The sequence below is a fragment of the Macaca fascicularis genome, chromosome 11, assembly GCF_037993035.2.
Source record: "Macaca fascicularis isolate 582-1 chromosome 11, T2T-MFA8v1.1".
Taxonomy (NCBI): Eukaryota; Metazoa; Chordata; class Mammalia; order Primates; family Cercopithecidae; genus Macaca; species Macaca fascicularis.
The window spans coordinates 33,499,050-33,521,668 of NC_088385.1; the positions used below are offsets into that span (position 1 = coordinate 33,499,050).

Below are 22,619 nucleotides of genomic sequence, written 5' to 3' on the forward strand. Positions count from 1 at the left end.
CAGCCAAAAATTATTTAAACTGAGAAATAAAAAACGTATTACTGAAGAGGACATACAAGTTTTAAGTGTGAGAAAGTATTATATGGCTAGAATGAACACTAAACTTTACTGCATTTCTTAAATGTGTATGTGCCAGGCATTATGTTAAGTCTTTTAGATATATTTTTAAACTTCACAGCTGTCCTGATGGTAATCTACCATTCACATTTTACATCTGAGAAACAGTATTTAAAAGAGAGAGAGAGAGAGATCGATCTTAGAGGTAACATAACTTCTCTAAGATTAGCTACTAAGTGGCAAAATCAGGACTCTGAAACACAGCATTGCCTGACCACAGAGCCTCTGCTTTTTAATGTCTTAGCATTTTGCCTGCTCAAATTAAATTGAGAATCCACTAGAAACTGTAAGTCTTATTGATGGTGGGCCAGTAGTATTTCCTGTGTATCTCCTATTGTATATTACTACACATGCAGTAGCTACCAAAAGATAGCTAACTAAAGGAAACCCACGCCCTACTGCAAAATAGAATAGCTTCAAGAAGAATGCATGATTTGGCCCATGGAAAACAGATCAAATGTTTTGATGAATGGCATGTATAATATCAGAGAAAAGTAACCCTGGAAGGAACTGTTATATATGTCTTATTTTAAAATAATAGGAGCCCATGAAGAAATAACCATTCAAGAGTTATCAGTGATGAATATTAAAAAGCAGATATTTTACCTCTCAACTAAATGTTTAATCAAACAGGAACACTGAAGGTGCATGTAACTTTTTTATTGAGGCACAACAAGGCATTGTAACTTGCCTGGACTTGAGGCAGTCAGTTTAGTAAGCTGAACGTTAATACAGTTAAGGATTAAGTGCAAACAATATACATTCACAGCTTGACTAGCGAGGCTACATCACAATTTATAAAGTGCCAGATTAGTGCTAATTGTCATTCAGCTTGATTTTTCACCTTAGGAAGGAAAACAAAAAAGTAAGGACCTCCTCCTTCCTCTAGGAACAAAAACATTTTCCTAAACCAACCAGTCATGAAGGCAAGGACTACTTTTCCTTCAATCCCACTAATTAGAACATCATCCTTTTACTGTCAATATTATACTGACTTTCAATCTTGATAAAGAAGATAGCCTGAAAACGTAGAATATTTCCAGCTACTTCCATAAATTGCTCCCCTGTGCAGACGTAACCATATCTGGTCTCCCTGGAACAGCTGAAGAATTGCATGATTGCTAGCAGTTTCATGGTCTGGAGCACCATCATTGGCATAGGCTGATACCAAGACCTCTTCGTTCTTCATGAGGTTGACATACAGTGGCACATTCACTGCCAGCTTTAGCATGTGAAAAATGAAAACATAAGTGCCATTCACTGGGCAATTAAATCTACCAAGCTGAAGATCAAAAGTTTCTCCTAAGTTGTTCAGAAGAAGATCAAACACAATAGGTTGGTCTAAAGTTCCAGGGGCCAGATTAGAGGTTCTGGCTGCTGAGAAGGCAACTCGCATCTGCTGAGGCAGGGGGTAGACGTGTACTGGCAGTATGGTGGCTGCTGGATTTGTCACTGGCACATCCACAGGGGTCATGCTACGGGAGTCGCCTTGTCCAGAGTCACCACTGTTAAAGGTTTCGTTGTCTCTTTCTGGGCTGCTCACCTGAGAAGAATCACTCCACCCTGCTGTTTTATTAGCAACAGTGAGTTTCTCATAATGAAGCAGTTAGCTTTGAACACAATATTTAACATTAGTCGGCTACTGAAACAGACAAAGATACATTTTACAGTAAATTCCAAAACAAAAGCAATATATAGCTAGATTATACTTTTCTAGATTTTTCTGGCAATAGGTTTTTACAATACTCTTCTAACGCCAGAAAGCTCCAAGATAATCTTGTCTAATTGATCCTTTTTAAAGATTAAGAAAATGTAGCCCCCAAAAGGCTAGATAACTTAGCAAAGTCTAAAACTCAGGTCTGAACACTTTTTACTTCATCTTCCTCCCATAATTCTTAATTTCTCAGAGATCATTCTACAAAGCAGCTAATGTAGAAGGTCTCAAGAAAATGGAGACTACATAAAAGAACCAATTTTTAGAACTACTAGCTACTAGCCATTCAGAGATAGACTGATATGAAACTAAGTCCCATGATGAATGCTTGGTTTTTTTTGTTTCCAAGTCATACACTTTTAATGTTTTCAGTGCCATACAAAAACACTGCTCAGACTAAGGCAAAGGAAACTGAATACTCGCTATTTTTTTCAGAAGGAAAACATTGCTTTTCTGACAAAGTTACTCTTCGATGATTTTTTTTCTCCCTTATACAAACTTTCAATAGTTCCTTCACATTTTAAAAAGTGTTATAAGTATGCTGCTTTTGTTTCAAGTCACTGTGTCTTAATTGTTGCTTATTTGAATCTATTAATGCAGTGACATTAAAGTAGAAGTACCCATTATTACAAAAACCACCATCCTGAATCATCATATGAAAAATATTTGAAATCAGCATAGTGAATATATAAGATTAAATATGCTCTAGTGTCAAGTAGATTTTTAAAAAACACCCACCCTTTTAATTCAATTTGCAATTGGTTTCCATAGCCTATCTGAGTAGTCTAATATCTCCCTTAGTACTTTAGTACTACATTCAAGCAATTGAAAACCTCAACAAGACAAATGCTAAAAAGCAATGCGCTTTGGGAAGAACTTGGTAGAGGATGCAGAAAGAACTAGAGACATGTTTTGGGTAAAAAAAACTATTCAGCTAATTACTCTTACCTCTCGAATTTGCTCGTGGACCACCAGATGTCCCTCCTCGCTTATAACACTGCTGGAAATTATCCTAAAGTGAACATATAATATTTATCTTGGCATTAAAAATGCAGGACTACAATTGGTTATTACACAGGACTACTGGCTGGCAAATCTGTAATATTGTCCCTTTAGTTCTTTACCTGGCCTTCCCCAGCAACCAAAGAGGCTCAGATGTTTCCAAACACTAAGAAAAACAAAGCAAGGGCAACAGTGGCATTACTTGCTTCATCTGTTAATTAATCTGACCAATTAGATCTGTTAATACACGAAAAACAATAAAGCACTTGGAGAACACTATGTAAAAGATACAATGCTGAGTAATGAGATAAACTTTTACATGTGGCATGGTCCTCTGTCCCTCATCTCAGTATAAAAGGACATCATAAAGCAAGAACACAGATTTTTCTCAACCTTGCTCTATTTATACACCAAACTGGGAAGACTAATACCAACTATGTTGGGATTTGGGAATTTTTTTTAAAGAAATTGATAAAAAAGTATATTGTATAAATATATTTAGTGCCTAGAAATATAATCCAATATATTAAGAAAAAATGTTCCAGGGACAGTACTTCAAACAAACTCAAGTATGAAGGAAGCCAAACTTCATACAACTCATGAAAAGAATAATTAGTGGTGTAATTATTATATGCAATAAAAAATTGAAACAGGACAAGAAGGTATACAATAAAAATAATAAAGCCTCTTACTCCATACTCCCTGTCCCCTCTCTGCAATAGCAACTAGCATTATCAATTTCTTGTTCCTCAGGAAGAAATGTAAAAGAGCACACAAAATACTGTAATAGTGGTATTAAGAAGAGACCGTTCTTTTACTTAAGTCTATATTAATCAACATCCTCCCCTCACATACATTCCATGAGGATCACGTAATAACATCTAGTATTTGTATGACTGATATACACACCTGGCTCTGTAGTGCTAAGCACTTAGGTGCTTTAGTTCATTTAATTCTCAGAATATCTCATGGAGAAAACCTCACTACCCCTCAGTGTTAGATGAAAAACTAACAGATGAGGAACTAGAGCTCAAAAAGTTTCACTAACATATCTAAGGTCACGTGGCAAAAGAAGTGATAAATGAGGGGTCAGACCCAAGGCATTTAGATTCCAAGGTGTTTTTCACTCTTTTTTTTTTTGAGATGGAGTCTCGCTCTTCTTGCTCAGGGTGGAGTGCAATGGCGCTATCTCTGCTTACTACAACCCCTACCTCCCAGGTTCAAGCAATTCTCCTGCCTCAGCCTCTCAAGTAGCTGGGATTACAGGTGTGCACCACCACGTCCAGCTAATTTTGTATTTTTAGTAGAGAGGGGGTTTCACCATGTTGGTCAGGCTGGTCTCAAACTCCTGACCTCAAGTGATCCACCCGCCTCGGCTTCCCAAAGTGCTGGGATTACAGGCGTGAGTCACCACGCCCGGCCTTCACCCTTTTCAATACTGCCTCTGTGTGGACATCCATCTTACCCCATGTAACTGTAAACTCCAAGGATAGGTATTTTATATATTACCAACAGAACTCAGTATGATACCATACACATACTCAAAGGCTTGTAAAACTTCAAAACTGAATATGCTGATGTATTATAGATTCAAATCTGTAAGTTCTCAAGGTTTGTTAAAGTGGAATTTCTAACATACTCTTATGAGTCTTTTATCATATGTAGTAAAGAAAATATGCTGGGTTCTTCAAATAAGAATAAACAACAACAAAAATCTTGGCCGGGCGCGGTGGCTCAAGCCTGTAATCCCAGCACTTTGGGAGGCCGAGACGGGCGGATCACGAGGTCAGGAGATCGAGACCATCCTGGCTAACACGGTGAAACCCCGTCTCTACTAAAAAAAATACAAAAAACTAGCCGGGTGAGGTGGCGGGCGCCTGTAGTCCCAGCTACTCGGGAGGCTGAGGCAGGAGAATGGCGTGAACCCAGGAGGCGGAGCTTGCAGTGAGCTGAGATCCGGCCACTGCACTCCAGCCTGGGCGACAGAGCGAGACTCCGTCTCAAAAAAACAAAAAAACAAAACAAAAAAAAAATCTTACAAAAAAGGGCTTTGCTACATTTGCTATTTAGGCAAGTTAAGTCAAAGGCAATGTAGTAAAGTTAAAATCATGGGCTCTGGAATAAGAAAGTCACGTTCTAATCTTAGTTTACCATTTCCTTGATGAGTGACCTTAGATAAGTTATTTAACCTCTGAACCAGTTTCTCCTGTAAGGTGGAAGAGCAAATGAGTTAATGCAAACAACATGATTAATAATGTCCTTAACACCTTCTAAGTTCCACATAACAAGCAGTTATCTATCATTTATCTTTCTTGAGTAATTGGAAAAAGCTTCCAACTCAACTCTTCTCCACAGGACTTACAAGTAGTTTTAAAACTAAGAGTGCACTTTTAGAAAACAAATTATGACTCTGCTATATACTTCAATCACCAGCTTAACATCAACAACTGTACCATTATTCAACTATGACAACTATTCTTACTTACCCTTTGGGAATAAGGTGATCCAGAATACTCTCTAGCTTGGAACTGCAGCTGGCTATAATTTCCATTGGAAATTGAAGGAAGTCCTCTGTAAGTATCAAAACCTAATAAATAAACACACTTACATAAGATTATGTACAAAATCATTAAACTTTTAAACAGTCTAATTCTATATTGCTTTAAAAGTTAAATTGATTGTATTACGCCACCATTAGAATTATGCCCTCTTTAAGCAAACTCTAATAATATTGCTTCCACAGTAAAACATACATTTATAGAACAATGATGTCTTCAAATAAGCCAGGTTTATAAATTTACTACTGCTAAAATGCCGGTTGGGGTTGGGAAAGCGTGGTGGTAGGGCAGTTAGCTACTCAGGGCCTCTGTCAAGGGTTATTTTCTTGTTGTTTGCTTTTTAATAGGCAGTGCCTCGCTCTGTTATTCAGGCTGGAGCACAGTAGTGAGATCACAGCTCACCGTAACCTCTTGGACTCAAGCATTCTTTCCAGTTGAGCCTCCCAAGTAGCTGGGACTAAAGTGCACATCACCATGCCCAGCTAATTTTTAAAAATTCTTTGTAGAGACGGGGTCTCACTATGTTGCCCAGGCTGGTCGCAAACTCCTGGCCTCAATGATCCTCCTACCTCAGCATCCCAAAGTCATGGGATGACAGGCGTGAGCCACTGCACCCAGCCTGTCTAGAGTATTTTGTTAGTAATAAGTAGTGACTAGGATACTTGGAACCATAACAAAAATTTAAGAGAATACCATTATTATAGTCTCAAATTCTATATTCTTTGTGACATAATCTAACAAATAACTAGATAATGGGCATTTTGTAAATATGATACACTTTTAGCAGAATTAAGTCAACAAAAGAAAAACATCACTCAAATATGAAAATTCATCCTCTGTAAAACAATACGGTGAAACCTTCCACTTCAGTAAGTCACAAAATCAATCTGCTTTTCATACAGAAAATTAGTTCCTCTGTTATGGAGAATAGGTATATTAAAAATACTTTATTATTCACAAACAGGAAATTCTCTACTACATTATAAATGACAAAAGGTTAGGTAAAAGCAAGGTTAAGTAAAAATGGTTTGAGTCAAGTAAACACACAGACAAAATAATTCAGTATAATTAAATTTTATTCAGGGCATACCTTTATAACCACCAGGGGACCGATAGGAATTGGTTATTAATCTCCCACCACGAGTACATCCTCTAACAGATCCCCGGCTATTGACAAATGGCTGAGTAGGTCTGGGAAATACATTCGTCTGTGCTGGGTAAAAGGCAAGGCTACCATTGCTTACTTGAATAGTTCCATCAGGATGATAATTTGCTGCTTAAGAAAAACGGTTTTGGAGTCCAAGAGTTAAATGGTAATAATCTTTATACTTAAAAGCCAGTATATATCAAAATCATTAATACAATTTGCTCCCTTTAAAAACAAATAGGAGATATATATTCATGTATACAGTTCATCTACATGATTCAAATACATAATTCATATATAATGGAATATTATTCAGCCTAAAAAAGGAAGAAAATTTTGACCCATGCTACAACGCGAATGAACCCTTAAGACATGCCAACTAAAATAAGCTAGTTTCAAAAGCACAAATATTGTATACCACTTATATGAGGTACCTAGAGCAGTCATTTTCAGAATCAGAAAGTAGAATGGTGGTTGCCAGGGGCTAGGGGGAGAGGAGGAGGAGGAGTTAGTATTAAATGATTACAAAGTTTCAGTTGGGGGAAGATGAAAAGTTCTGGAAGTGGACAGTGGTAATAATTACACAACAATTTGGTTGTACTTAATGCCACAGAATATCTATATAGTTAAAAATGATTAAAATGGTAATTTTTATGTTATGTATATTTTATGACAATTTTTAAAAAGCAGGCTAAATACTCCAGATGAGGGAGTAAAAGAAAATGGATTCTAATTAATACTGTATCTGAGAAGGCACATGACAAAAATATCATTTACGTAAGTCACCTGCCCTGTCTTTTAACAGTAGAGGGGAGAATAGAATTGGGTCATCTGTGCCTAGGTCCCAGAATTTATATTACTACCTCTTCATCACTTGATTAGCCAAGTACTCAGAATGCTCAATTCATTTGCTCCGACTTCAGTTAAAAAACTCAATAGGGATCTGAAATACCAATATGAAAAATCTACAAGTGCTTCTTAAATTTAAACTAAGAAATGAGTACAAAGTTACCTATTCATGATTTAGAACAGCATGAAAGATCAAAATAGCCTCCCATCTCTAAGCAAACTGTACAATGAGCATACTAAGTCATATCTTCACAGTCTTCAATCTTTTGTTATAAGATAAAAAGAAAAGGACAGATAACCATTTGTGTTAAAAGGGTTAACAGAATGGTTTCAAAACCTTCATATAAGCAGCCAGATAGTGCCCATCTACCTCAATCACTGTCTGTGGTAATCAAAGCAAATAGATTTGAAAATACAAACCCACTTCAAGGTTAAATCAGTCTTCTAAGTTCTATCTCTACAAAAATTAAAATAGGTAAACTCAACACAGGAAAGGGCATTAGGTTTTTCTCAACACTGGAGGAACATGTGAAGAAATAATGCTTACTAGTCAGGAAAATACTTCTAAAGTGTCACTACAGACTTGCTAGACTTGCTTTCCATTCAATTGGCGGTCCATCTAAGTCTTCCAAATATCATATGCAAAGATCTTACCAGTCTCTTGAGAATGGACAGTTTGTTCTACATGTATAGATGGCAGTTGGCACTGGGGTGGTGTTTGTGTACTTGCTGTGGTAAAACTTTGATTGTAGCCAGATGAATAAGAGGATTCTTTTATTTCTTGTTCTTTCCGTGGAGGCAGAGGTGCATTAACATTAAATACCTTAAAAGACAAGGACACGCTGAGTCATTTGGGAATTTTCAAAGAAAATTCTTAAGGGTGGTATCCAGAAAAATCGTACATTCAAAAACTTCTATTTTGCAGGCAAAGGACTTGAATAGACATCTCTCCAAAGAAGATAAATGGTAAATAAGCACATGAAAACATGCTCATCATCATTAGGGAAATATAAATCCAAACCATAATGCAATACAAATTTATACCCATTAGGAGTATACCCATTAGGCTATTATCAAAAGGACAGAAAATAAGTGTTGGCAAGGATGCAGAGGAACTGGAACCCTCATGCATTGCCAGTGGGAATGCAAAATGGCGCAGCCACCCTGTGGAAAACAGTATGCTGCCTCCTCAAAAAGTATAGAATTAACATATGATCCACTAATTCCATCTCTAGGTATATACCCCAAATAATTGAAAGCAGGACTCAAACAGGTATTTATACACCTATGTTCATAGCAGCATTATTCAGAATAGTCAAAAGGTACAAACAACTCAACTTCCCAACAGATGAATGAATAAGCGAAATGAAGTACATACATAAAATGGATTATTCAGCCATATAAAAATGAAATTCTGATACACTCTATAACGTGAATGAACTCTGAAAACATTCTGCAAAGTGCAGTAAGCCAGATACAAGAGCAAAAATGTTGTAGGATACCACTTATATGAGGTAGAATAGGTAAATTCATAGAAACAAAGTAGAATAGAGATTAGCAGAGCTGTGGAGGGGGTTACAAATAGAAGTTATTGTTTAATGGATACTGAGTTTCTGTTTGGAATAATGACAAAATTCTAAAAGTAGTGATGATGACTGCACATTATGAATGTACTATTATAATACCACTGAATTGTATACTTTAAAAAGGTTAAAATGGTAAATTCTGTTACACATATTTTACCACAGTAAAAAACACAACAAAAAAACACTCCTACTTGATTCCTGACAGAATTTACACCTAAGAGCAAAAGTTAATCTTCCTGCTACTATGCTATCATAATAATGCTTCCTGAGAATAAAGGCTATAAGGGAAAGGGGTCTTTTTTCAAAAACTAAAGATGAATGAAACATTTCACCGTTTACTGAATCTTTACCATGTGGCAAGCAATGATCTGTCCTTCTATGACTCTCTAGCTCCCTGATTCTGCTCCATTTTTCCTTACATCACACAGCACCTGATATACAGGTATCTGTCTCCCCAGCCCTCCTACCTCCATAATAAAATGTTAAGTTTCCTGAGCATATTTTACTTTTTTTCACTGCTACAACCTCAGTGATTAAGAACAGTGCCTGGTTTTGTAACTATTCTTTAATCAATAAATGAGTAAGAACCAATGTGTACTGGGTAGGATTCAAACAGGCAGATAAAACAGATTGGCATGAGCAAAAGGTATTGTGACAAGAATATATAAGGCAAGCCCAGGAGACCAGTGTGGCAGGTATACCAGACTTGAAAAGGTACTGAGTATCAGAGGACTAAATTTCATTCTGTAATGGAACACTGCTTGCTTTTAATTAGACAAAAGAAAAGGTAAAACCAATGTGGCTATACTGTGCAGGATGAACTGACAGGAAAAGAGTGAAAGCAAGAAAACTATTCTGTCTAGAAATAAGATATTCTAAGTGATAAGGTGAGTGAATTCAACTGTCTGGACTCACCAGCCAATCTCCCCGGGTGATGCCTGCTTTCCATGCTACTCCACTGGCCCCACTACCACCACCAAAGTGCTTGGAGTGGGACACTAACCACCAACAGGAAGGGTACTTACTGGCTCACTAAGGCTTTTTTCCCCCCGAAGAACTGTTTTAGACTAGTCTGTGTTTAGAGAATAAACATACCAAACTAGCTGTAATATTATTTAAAAAAAAAAAAAGCCCTAACTACAATTTGTAGAAAAATACATAATTCAAAACACCACACAAATCTGAACAAATCTCCAAAAACCATCTTGAGATCAGGATAAAATAAAATGAAAGTTTTAGCAATGACAGAACACCCAAGTATGTGTCCAGTATTTCAGGTTACTGATGTTAGGGAATAACACTAGTACTGATATTAGTAATGGTTAGTATTATTAAGCTGTTGCTAGAAATTCTGTTTCTCACCCACACATTGTGTTTGTTTAATATGGGTCCTCGACTTTGCCTGCTACTAATTCTGAAAGAGGGAATAATGTTCTGATAAAACACCCATTTAAAATTCTAGAGCCTGCGGATTTCCTACTCTTCTACCACAACAGTATTGCCATTGGCCAAATATAATTCTACGAACTCAAATTTTACAAAAGGCAAACTTTTCACATAGTACCCAATAATTATGTAAGAGAAACAATGGCTTTTAACAGGAATAATGAACTGTAATCATCATTCATTGTTTCATACTCACTGTCTGCATGGCTTGAAAGGGTGCTGTGTTAATGGTTACTGAACTACTACTTGCTGGAGGTGACTGCAGGCCCTGTTCAGAGCCCTTTGCCATGGGAGGATTTGGAGAAGCTAGTGAAGACGGTTGCTTGCCTGGGGGAATTGCTGCCTGGGGAGGAGAAATGCAGCATCAGCCAATCACCTGCCATATAACAAGCAGTTAACTTACTCTAAAACCCAAACTGGCATAAGTCAGCAAGTTCTTTAGGATGACATTTGGACACAGGAATGCAAAAGAATAGCTTTTGCTTACAACTTCAAATCTCAGTTGCTGAGGATGCATACCAGTATTTGCTTTGCACAGCTTGCTGACTAAGTGAAAGAGTCTTACCAATAATCAGTCTAACAGATGAGGGGCTGAACTTTTTTTATGCACCTCATTCTTTTCAAACCCTGAAATGGTAATTTCCGGTTAAGAACCTAGTATTATTCAAAATGTATACATCAGAATTGGATTTCAGAAAAAACTTGGGTTAGTTGTTTAGTGTTAATTTTTCTCTAAAGACTTATTAGTGGGTTTCTAAGTCAGCTACCTAAAACAGAAAACAACTCTGATCCGATTTAAGTAATCCTTACCTAAGGAAGCCACAAGTTCTTGACATAACAGATTATAAATCCAAAGGCTTAAAAAAATACCAAAAACCAATCTCAACTAGACTGTGAGGCAGACAGCTATGAGTTACTTGGTAACAATCACTTCTTCCTCTTCTTAAAATGAGGAATGAGTTAATTTAAATTCAGATCAAGTCTCAGCACCATAAAAACTAAGGATTATCTATATTTTCTTATATTCTATAATGAATACATATTCTTATATAATAGTTAACAAAAAAATACCTGATAGTTGCTAAATTACCACTCAAAATTCATCCTACTATGTCCATCTTAAGAATTTACTCAAACTTAGTAAAAACTGTAACTTAGAATTGAAATTGAAAGCACAAACATAATACCGTTAAAATGCCTTTTTTTTTTTTTGAGACAGAGTCTCACTTTGTCACCCAGGCTAAAGTGCAGTGGCACACAATCTCTGCAAACTCCGCCTCCCAGGTTCAAGCAATTCTCCGGCCTCAGCCTTCTGAGTACCTGGGACTAGAAGCACACGCCACCGTGCACAGCTAATTTTTGTATTTTTAGGAGCGACGGGGCTTCACCATGTTGGCCAGGCTGGTCTTGAACTCCTGACCTCAAGTGATCCACCTGCCTTGGCCTCCCAAAGCGCTGGGATTGCAGGCATGAGCCACTGCACCTGACCCAAAATATTTTTGACAAAGTTAGCCAAAATAAGATTGTAACTCATTCCAACTCAGTAAGTGCTAATATTAAAAATATAAAGTTATTGAGCTTTCAGTTATACAAATAAGAAACTTTTCTCCTAAAAGTCCTCCAGTGTAAATATAGTGAGAAACTTGACTTAATGCTACCTACACTTTTCATTTTTTTAGATTAAAAATTGACATTTATTGCACTAGATAAGGCAATACCATATTAAATCTATTTATATGGCAAAGCCACAATGAAGTTACCTGTATAAGTTCTAAGATCACAATATCTATAGAAAGCAATACATTAATAAAGTATAAATGGTACATCATTCAACTAATCATGCCTGTAATTCATAAGATAAACTGGTTCTGCTATTCTTTCAGACACAAAAGAAATTAAGACAATTGGTCTTTTACCTCAGGAGTCTCTGAGGTCATAAACTCTGTTTCAGATCCAGAAGAAGCCTGATCGGTAGTAACCAAGCAAGCATTTGAGCTACAAGTAACTGGAGTAGAAGTAGCCTAGACACAGGAAAATACAAAATATTGTAAAAGGCACATTTTGTTAACTTTATATTTCTTGGGCCCTGGCCTTCCTAATATGTTACTCTTACTGAACAGGCACATGTGTCAAGAAGCACTCTACTAAACACTTTACACATGTTAATATATTTAATCCTAATGATAATCTGTGAGGTAGGTACTATTCTCATTTTATTGGCAATGAAGCAGTGACAAAGAAAGGTTAAGAAATTTGCCCAAAATCATACTACAATTAAGTGGCAGAGCTGAGATTCAAACACAAGCAGCCTGCTACACTGCCTTTCCAGGCCTGGTCACCAAAACTACACATCTCATCCCATTTTCACTGATTCTTGGCCCTGCAGTAGATAGCATCCATGGGAAGGTGAGCTCTGGGCATATTTAACACTGTAGGCACAGCTCTGCCAGAGATCATAGTAACTATGCTTTCATGCTAAGTGCTATCAGCGTCCTAAAGAGGCAGGCTAAAGTATAAATAGAATAAGCTCTACATAAATCAGAATGGCACCAAAAATGCCAGTGAAAAATCAAAGCTGATAGCATATGTAAAATAAAAATTGGGAGACAGTACATTAGGAACAAAAGTTGTGACAACTGTAACCAACAGAAAATGAAAAGAGTGGCTAGGAAAGAATTCTATCACACAACAAGTATTCAAAAATAGCAGAGAGACACTCATAAAAATCTGGCAAGAGCAAGGTCTAAAGTTTCAGTGAATCCACTCCTTTTATCTAAATGCTTCCATGTGGTTCTGAGGACCCCAAGTAATAAAATAGGTGAACTGGAAACTAATGAAGGGTAACAAAACAGAGAAATTATGTTTCAGTGACCTTCTTGAAGGAGGCATTATGATATGTTGCTTTTTAGGAAGGAGACTGGGGATTAAGTTTCAAGATCTTATGGAAAAAAATATTGGAAATCCTTTAGAACATCTTATATTACCCAAATAAATAGGCATAACTTAGATCTGGCCAAAATATTAGAACCATTATGAGATTAGAGTGTTTCTAAAACTAGGTCTTTCTTCTGCTCTGTCATTAAAGTAATGAGACAAGTGCCCAAGAAAAGTAGAACTGGCTGTTGTGAGGAAATAACTAACTCTGTTGCTAAGGGAAGATTCACAGATGCTAAGTTAAGGCATCTTAGGCCACTTGATAGTTAATCTTAAAATGGCTTGAATTTCAGTTAAAAGGTTCATTTAATAACAAAGACATTTATATTAGTATTTATTTAGAAGTGATGGCAGTTCCTGCTTCCAAATTAGTGCTTTTTAAGTGGACCAGTTGGAGGTGGGTTACTGGTAAATAAACATGATGTTTGAAACTAATGTTCCAAAAAATGGGTATGAAGATTCAACCAGGAAGTTTTTAAAAATATAGGTAACACCCTACAAAATTCTGCTCTAACAGGTCTAAGGTCTTATCTAGAAATGTATACCTTATTAAAGTGACCAGGGGCTTCTGATGCAGCCATCCCACAGCCTCCACCAGAGAACTACTAAACTAGACCAGTGCTTTTCAAAAAATTTATTTGTCAATTGAAAGCCTTATGGAGAACCCTAAACAGCTGGAACAGATAAAATTTAACTGCTTTAGTAAAAGCAGTGAGTGAATTGGAGGAAAGTAGGAAAAACGTCAATATACCCTGCTCAATAAATACAGTTTGAAAATTAAGGCTGGGTGCAGCAGCTCACATCTGTAATCCCAGCACTTTGGGAGGCTGAGGTGCGTGGATCACGAGGTCAGGAGTTCAAGACCAGCCTGGCCAAGATGGTGAAACCCCGTCTCTACTAAAAATACAAAAAAATTAGGCAGGTGTGGTGGTGGGCGCCTGTAATCCTAGCTACTTGGGAGGCTGAGGCAGAGAACTGCTTGAACCCGTGAGGCAGAAATAGCAGTGAGCTGAGATCATGCCACTGCACTCCAGCCTGGGTGACAGAGCAAGACTCTGTCTCAACAACAAAAAAATTTTTTTAATAATAATTTCTTTCTTCAGATACTTTACTATGTTAATAAACTAAATGACTTAAGTAGCTCAAGAGAACATAATATTCTTAGATAAGGTACCCTCTGATTTCTTCAGGCTTGCTCTCTCCTTACTAAAGTCAGCAAACCTGTATTAGATGTTTTCAGCATAGCCATCAGGGAATCATTTTAGGTCAAGTTGTATTTAATCTACTAAACTAGATAATGCTTAGAATACTTTTAGTAATTTCATTAGGTACATTAGAATCAGTAAGTCTGATTATTCTTTCCAAAGCAAGAGCTTCTTCCTTGAGTAACAAAGAATAAAAGATTAATTTGGAAAGTTACCTGTAATGGCTCTTGAAGAAAATCACTTTGACTGGACAGATTTTGTTCTTTAGATGCTGCAAGGAGTAAAACAAACAGTAACTACTGAGGGAAGACAAAAGCTTATGCGTATCAACTAGGAGGAAACTAAAGCTTACACTTCACAAAAAAAGGCATTAGCTGGAAGGACTAGGTTTCAAGTTCATTACGCACTTTCTATTAGAGTTTTAAAGAGAGAGAACTGTAGAAGAATAGAAAATACTAGTTCCATCGGTGACACAGAGTGATGTTTTAAGGTTAAATGGGCAAAAATAGCATTTCAAGACTTCCAAAAGAAAAGAACTAAGACATTAAAAAATAACTGATAATAGTGACCTGGAAGATAAGACCCGAGCTACCATGCATAGTAATTAACTGATAAACTTAAGTTTCACAAATTTCAAAGTCAATCTTATCTGGATCATCTGTTCAGTTTTTTTCTGATTATATATATTAATATACTTTTCAATTATATAGTTTGTTTCTTGTTAATATCCATCACTTTTATTAATTACTCTCTATTTACTCTTACTTCACCCAGGAATTGCTGCATCAATCTTCAAGCTGGTGTATACTGCTCACTACAGCTGAACTAGCTTTATGTCACTCCTCTCTGGAGAAAAACAAATGTGGAGCGAAAAGCCTAAGCTTTGAAGCATCGGGCCAAATTCTAATGTAGGCTCCTTTGTTAGTTACTGTGTTAATCACTGTTCTACACTTCATTGTGGTAATCGCACCCGTAGTTAAGACCTAAAAGCCTCAACACTAGATTTAGAGTCCAAAGGAGTCAAGCAAGTTCTGGTCAGAATTCACTCCAACAACAACATAAATTACAAAAACAGCTATTGAGTATTTCCATTCACCCATCCAGAGCCTTTCTCCAAAAAGTGAAAACAAGCCAGTTAAGTACACTAATGTCCTAACGGTAATTTACCCACGTATAACTGGTAACAGATGTATACAGTTAGAATAAATTAATACACCAACATATTAGGACATCTAAAATAAAATCATTTGAAAAGACAACAACAACAACAACGAACAGCTGTTAGCTCAAGACGTTTGCTCCAAGTCTTTAGAATGATTACATACCTACGGGGCTACCTGGAGTAGCTGAAGGCGGTTGTGACGATGGAATTGCACTTGAAGGTTTGTCAAAGTCCAGAACAGACTCCTAAAGATACAATTTTAAATAGAGTAGAAACAGAGATTACTCATTTAAAAGCTATTACCACTAAATTATTCATGATGCTGCCTATAGTCTATTAGCTACAGATATCTAGCTAAAGCTATAGGTATCTAGCTAATCACTATCTCAAGATGCCAAAAATAGTCTCCATAGAAAAAGAAATTAAGAATTAAAATTAAAATCTAAAGTAACTGCCATACCTTAAGGCTGTGTAGAGTGCTAAACCCACAAGAGTAGGCTGTGCACAGTGGCTCACACCTGCAACCCCAGCACTTTGGGAGGCTTAGGTAGGAGGATCGCTTGAGCTCAGGAGTTTGAGACCAGCATGGGCACAAAGCGAGACCTTGCTGCTACTAAAAATTTTTTAAAGAATTAGTTAGGCATGGTGGTATGTGCCTGTAGTCCCAGATGCTCAGGAGGCTGAGACAAGAGGATCGCTTGAGCCCAGGAGTTCGAGGCTGCAATGAGCTTTGATCACACCACTGCACCCCAACCTCGGCCAGCAGAGTGAGACCCTGTCTTTAAACAAAACAAAACAAAACAAAAAAACTACAACAGTAAATCTAAGGACTAAGTTGGAAAAGAAATTCTTGACCTTACTAAGGTCCTACACATAGCCATCAATCCTAGTCTAATCAGAACCCCCATTTTTATTACACCCAACCAAAGAGCACCTATTTATCTCAACCATTTACTAGCTCATGCTGTTAAAACACTTCCATGATGAGAAATCACTCTCTTCTGCCTATCTCGGTTCTCCCAGAAAAGTTTCCAGTATTTTGCACACTTAAGCTACACATTTGCAGGGAGCATTTTAGTTCTTTCATCTTCAAGTAATCTGATGGTATAGGCAATTCCTACATTTTGCAAATAAGTGTTGGAGGTCAGTTAAACAGCTGGTAAGTAACAGAATTTAAACCCATGTCTATATTCAAAGCTCAGGATCTTTTACTAAACAAAAATACTTATTTGACTACTTTAGCCCTCAGTAATCTCACACTATTCTCAAATTCTGTGTTTCTCACAACATAAATATATTGTATAACACAATTTATCATTTAACTGTTGATTTAACAGAAATTTACAATCTTCTACAACTGGAATATAAATTCCTTGAAGGCAATGAATGTCTTATTTTCTGTATCTATACTACAATGGTACCTAACAATACCAAGCATAGAGTAGGTTCTCACAGTTCTCAGTACTGATGATCTATAGCAGTAATGATACTTGTGCAAGTTAAGCTTTTCACATGCTTACTTCATTTTTTTTTGTTCTAACAAACTTAGGAAGTAGGAACAATAATCCTCATTTTTCAAATAAAGAAACTGAGGCAGAATCAAGTAATTTGCCTAAACTCCAGGCTAGGAGAGCTAGGAGGCAGCAGAGCCAGGACTTGACAGAATAATCAATGCCCTTAACAATAATTTCACTGTAATATTTCCAATTAGAATCCCCATGAATATCATTTAAGATTTTGTAAATGACTCATACTTGCATAAAGTTACAAGTTCCTTGAATCTGGGTCATCAGATCCTGCAGTTTTTCTTTCCTCAATACTGGATCCTTCGGAAGGGTAGAGGAAGAACCTACAGGCTGATGCATAGGCTTAGGCACCTACAAGATAAACCCATAATGTGTAAGAGTGAAATTCAAATTCAAGAGCCTAGTCTAGGAAACAGCTTATCACTACATCTTAAAGGAAAAGAAAAAACAGCAATGTTCATTTATCACAGATAAAGAATTTTCTCATAAATACTGTTTCTAAATAAGCAAACTTTAAACAGATTTTTCCCCTTCACAATTTTCATGGAACTCTTTCTAAAACACAAAATTAAGATCCAGCAGAACCTCCTTGTTACGAGTGTTTTCATTATGGACACGAGTTACCATATGTCCTCTAGTATAACACACCAATGACTATGAGACATACCAATGATTTTTTTTTTCCAGGGCAAAAATTACTACTACCACATTAAATATACATCCCATTTTTAAGATGTATCTGATTTCAGAAATCAAAATGTAAATACATATATAAATACATACATGCACATACCCTAAAATTGAGGGGGATACACTATATTTTGTTATAAAGTAAGTACACTCTTGGGGGCTACTGATATTCATCCTAAATTGCTTAAAATTGCTACACATCCTGAATTAGACCAATTTACAGTTACTTTTTAAAGCTGTCAACATGCCAGTCTCCACTAGCTCCTCTTCTCCACCTTCTAATTCTCAAAGAAGATACACAGCTAAGTTTGTCAAAGGTACCAGATAAAATAGAGTTAAGAGACCGTAAGTGAATACATATGAGACTCTTTCAGGAGGAAGGTATGAACATTAGTGATTAATTTCATGTTATCTAGTCTTTTGGCTTTGAACTCTATTCTGCATTTGACTGTACTTAGTCAATATTCTAGACAGCTCAGATTCCAAGACAGACAGAAAAATACTATATTACACATAGAAGTATCCTCTCCTCTCAGTAAATGAAAAACCCTGCAACTTCAATATAATGCTATCTGTGCCACAAAAGCAAATTAAATATGTTTTGACCTTTCCAAATATGCAACCCTGATTTTAAATGCAATTCATCAAATAGCATGATAATATTCTGGTATGATAAAGGTTCTGCATTGCTATACCTACTGGAATTTTAAACCACGTTTTTAAAAGCAGCTTTATTGAGATATTAAATTGGGTTTTAAAATATGTTTTTCAAAATAGTTATATTACAGTTACGGTTGTGTGACATTTGGTTAATAAAATAAAGCTGCTAATCTTCCGCAGGGTCAGGAAAAGCTAAAATTAATATTAGCAACTTGAAAGGAGAAAGGAGAGCAAAACAGCCACATAACTCTAAAATTTTGTTTCCATAGCAGAATTAAGCCAAGGGTAATTTACTTATAAAATGCAATGCTTTGCTTTCCCCAAGCAAAATGTTTTTCACATTATTAGACGGCCAATGGTTTATTAGAAAGCCTTTAGCTAAAATGGCAAAAAAGTGCAAGGAAGACTACTCCACAGAGATAAGAGATCAGTGGAAGCACAAGTTCATACATCTCAGCAAATGACGTGGTAACAAGTTTACGTTATAAATAGTAGTAAATAAGTAATTTACAATAAAAGGCAACCCTAACATAGTACTGTACCCAAGAATTATTCAATGTAAGTTTTATCTACCTGAAATAGGTTATTTATGCTTAAAAGAATGTGGCCTTATATTTTAACTGAATCTTGTACTCCAAAACCTAACTACAAAATATTTAATGCCAACACTCTTCCTATCTTTGGAAAAATTCTCATTTTTGAAATGGAAATAGAGAACTAATTCAAATCCTTCCCCCAACACTGAAGTATCCGCAACCACCCTAGGTCTTTATAAACCACCTTCATAAAGACCTGGGCTAAACTGAGTGACCATAAAAGAGCAGAAGAGAAGCAAGAGAATATAGAAAAATATAACTTGTCAGGAAAAGTTACTCATATAGCAGGTAAATGACAACAAATGAAATACAGTATCTCCCATCCTGTGACAAGCATTTACATTACTCACTTGTTCACACTATGGTCTTGTCTAAACTATCTACTATTTTCATATCATGTTATGTTGTTAAAATTTTGGCATTAAAACAACATTTTATAATTGCAGAAATTTCATCTCAGATTAGGCTCAAAGACAGACTAGATTAACTACCAGTTTTCAAGGGAAAATAATAAATCTACCCACTAAAGAGGGTGAAATCTTTCATACATTAACTTCACATGGGTTTTGAAGAGAACTAAGGCCGGGCGCAGTGGCTCACGCCTGTAATCTCAAGCACTTTGGGAGGGTGAAGTGGGTGGATCACGAGATCAGGAGATACAGGCCATCCTGGCTAACGAGGTGAAACCCCGTCTCTACTAAAAATACAAAAAATTAGCCAGGCATGGTGGCCTGCATCTGTAGTCCCAGCTACTCAGGAGGCTGAGGCAGAAGAATTGCCTGAACTCGGGAGGCGGAGGTTGTGCCACTGCACTCCAGTCGGGGTGACAGAGTGATTCTCCATCTCGAAAAAAAAAAAAAAAAAGAGAGAGAACTAAAAAGTCATTACCACAACACCTTATTTATGCCTACACTGACAGAAGCAGAATGATACAGATCAACTCACATCTTTGGGTTCTGTGTTAAACTTCCTGGGCAGGAGCTGGTCATTTGGTATGAGGCTTGCTGTAGCTACTCCCCAGGACTTTGGAGAAATCTGTGACTGTGATGTTAAAGAGTGTTTTTGACTCTCAACATTGTTTTCCCAGGATTTTGGAGTCTCTGGCTGTTTTGAATCCTGTTCTTCACACATGGGAGTGGTCCATGACTTGGTGGTGTTCTGTTCACTCTGCACAGAAGGTGTCCAAGACTTTGGAGTTTGCTTCTTTGGATCTTGTTCTTTCTGCAGCTGAGCTGGCCACAGCTTTGGTGTCTCCTGCTTCTTTTGTTCCTCTTGAACATATCCTGCTTTGGATTTAGGTGTTTCTTGCTTCCACTGGCTAGGAGATGGCTTGGATTTGGAGATCTCCTGCTTCTTCTGCTCTTCTGGCAGAGTAGACCTGAGTTTTGAGGTGTCTTGTTTCCTCTGTTCTAAGGAAACTGCAGGCTTGGATACCTCCTGGTGCTTACCAGGAGATTCCCAGGACTTAAAGGATTCCTGTTTCTTCTCTTGACCATCTGGTTCAGTAAGCATATCCCAACGTTTTGGGAGATTTGGTTTTCTAGCATAATCTGCTTCCCAAGGTTGCTCCTCGCCTTGTTTGTTTGAATAATCTACTTCTGTCATATAGCGTCTGTTAAGAAACTAGATAGAGAAACAATGCACTTAAGTCACAAAATTCATAGAAGACCTTGAAGCAAATATTCAACTCTATTAGTATTGCTATGTCCACTGATCTAAGTTGTTGCACTAATATGAAATTTCTGTCCTTATTCTACTTGAAAAGACTTTCCTACTTCTCTTTCCTACTTTTCTGTCCATTCTTTTTTCCTCAATTAACAGAAATACAGACTTCGCTACTTCAAAAGTAGCAATTTCTGTTTGACTTGCCTAAGACTGGCAACAATTGCTTGATTCGGACTCTTCTACCAAGGCTGTTCTGCCTTTGCCAGCCTTAGGACCCTTCTCCTGAGGTGACTCCCTCAAACATTAAAAGGCAGACGATAGTTCAACTTCAAAGTTAAATTACGTAACCTTAAACCTTACATTTCCTAAGCTACCAGTGTTTTCTTTATTTCCCCTATACATCAATTACACTGTTTTTGAATCTCCCGTTCTTTTCAGCTTCCCATGAATTTCAATGTCACTTCAGAAAGAGAATAAATACCCTTTTCTGCTACCAATGTGAGTAAATTCTGGAGACGGCAAAGTCCTGTGCATCTTAAAGTTCCTCTAACACAGGAGCCAAAAATAGCTAACACTTGGGCAGTCAGTGTGCCAGGTCAAATTCTAAGTAATTTAGAATTTAGATCAACCTCTTTAATCCTCACAATAACCCCATGAATTAGTCATTATCATTATCCCTATTTTACATATGAGGAATAACAGACACAGCTGGACCAGACTTCTTGCCCAAAGTCCCTAAGCTAGTAAACTGCAGAACCAGGGTTCAAGCTCGGGCAGTCTGGCTCTAGAGCCTTAGCTTCCAACCACAACCCTATACAAAAGGCTGAAAAATCAACATCAGCAAATTGTCCTTCAGTATCTTACCTCTTGTGGTTGTATCTCTGGCTGGGCAAATTCCATTAGAGACTCTGGGATGAAAAAAAGAATTCGAATAAACACTACGGGAACTTTAAGTTTTTAGACAGATTACAACTATAATTCATTCTAGAAACATATTTCAGAAGACTCATAACAGAAAAAGGGCAATACGATCAAGTATATTGATGGCAAGAGGAATTCTATTGCTTGTTAGTCCAAAGCATGTGGTCTAAGGCTAGTTCAAACTAGTAGCTCTCCTTATGTAAGACACTTCACAACAGTCAAGTTTCAGTTTCAAACTGATATCTGATTGAAAATAAGACTATTTCCTCTTACCCTAAAACACAGTTTTTTCAAGTTAGCATTATAGCTCATGTCCCATGGGGTAAAAATTGGTCATCTCAGCTTGAAATAGAGCCCTTAAAAACCTCTTACAAGCCAGCTTAAGGTTAGGAGGGGATAAGAGAGTGGAGATACTTAAGTACTGGACTTTGTATTAAGAACTAAGGGGAAATAAACATGGAAAATGGTTTGACTCTTGCTTATGGCTACCAGAACCCTGCCTGGACTACCTCCTTAGAAGAGATAGTTAATAAATCCAAGTTTGGTAAACAAAAGCAAAAGTGCCATTTGCTCAAAATATTTATTCCCCAGGCAAATGGTAATTTTAAAAGTATATTTTCTTTACTGACTTTAGCACTTTTTTCCCCTGAATCGATATTTCAACCTTAGGTTAATTACATCCTCATTCTACTACAGTATTGGATTCTACCATAACTTTCACTGTAAACAATTTTAAACAGAATTATCCCACTAGTAGTTTAACAGAGAAGTTTACTGAAATTCCATAAATGCCTCCTTTTAACCAATGTATTCTTTTGGGACAAAGTACAAACTAATATTT

The 22,619-nt window shown here is 36.9% G+C and overlaps 1 protein-coding gene across 50 annotated transcripts in view; it reads right to left on the reverse strand.

Moving 5' to 3' along the window:
• Positions 1-762: 762 nt before the first annotated feature.
• The window catches only part of CAPRIN2 (caprin family member 2), a 45,605-nt gene continuing 23,748 nt past the window's right edge, over positions 763-22,619 (reverse strand). For 4 of the 50 annotated variants that reach the window (XM_065523976.1, XM_045364944.2, XM_074006542.1 and 1 more), the window contains 12 exons: positions 21,722-21,765; positions 20,138-20,815; positions 17,475-17,597; positions 15,884-15,965; positions 14,774-14,829; positions 12,336-12,440; positions 10,616-10,762; positions 8,042-8,210; positions 6,482-6,664; positions 5,320-5,420; positions 2,780-2,843; positions 763-1,683 (listed from right to left, as the gene is read on the reverse strand). In XM_065523976.1, coding sequence (XP_065380048.1) covers positions 1,115-1,683; positions 2,780-2,843; positions 5,320-5,420; positions 6,482-6,664; positions 8,042-8,210; positions 10,616-10,762; positions 12,336-12,440; positions 14,774-14,829; positions 15,884-15,965; positions 17,475-17,597; positions 20,138-20,815; positions 21,722-21,765 — 2,321 coding nt within the window. In that variant the 3' untranslated portion in view covers positions 763-1,114. Of the gene's footprint in view, positions 1,728-2,779; positions 2,844-2,955; positions 3,000-5,319; positions 5,421-6,481; positions 6,668-8,041; positions 8,211-10,615; positions 10,763-12,335; positions 12,441-14,773; positions 14,830-15,883; positions 15,966-17,474; positions 17,598-20,137; positions 20,816-21,721; positions 21,766-22,619 lie in introns of all 50 variants that reach the window. The other 46 variants (XM_074006541.1, XM_045364942.2, XM_074006540.1 and 43 more) reach the window with 25 other exon arrangements.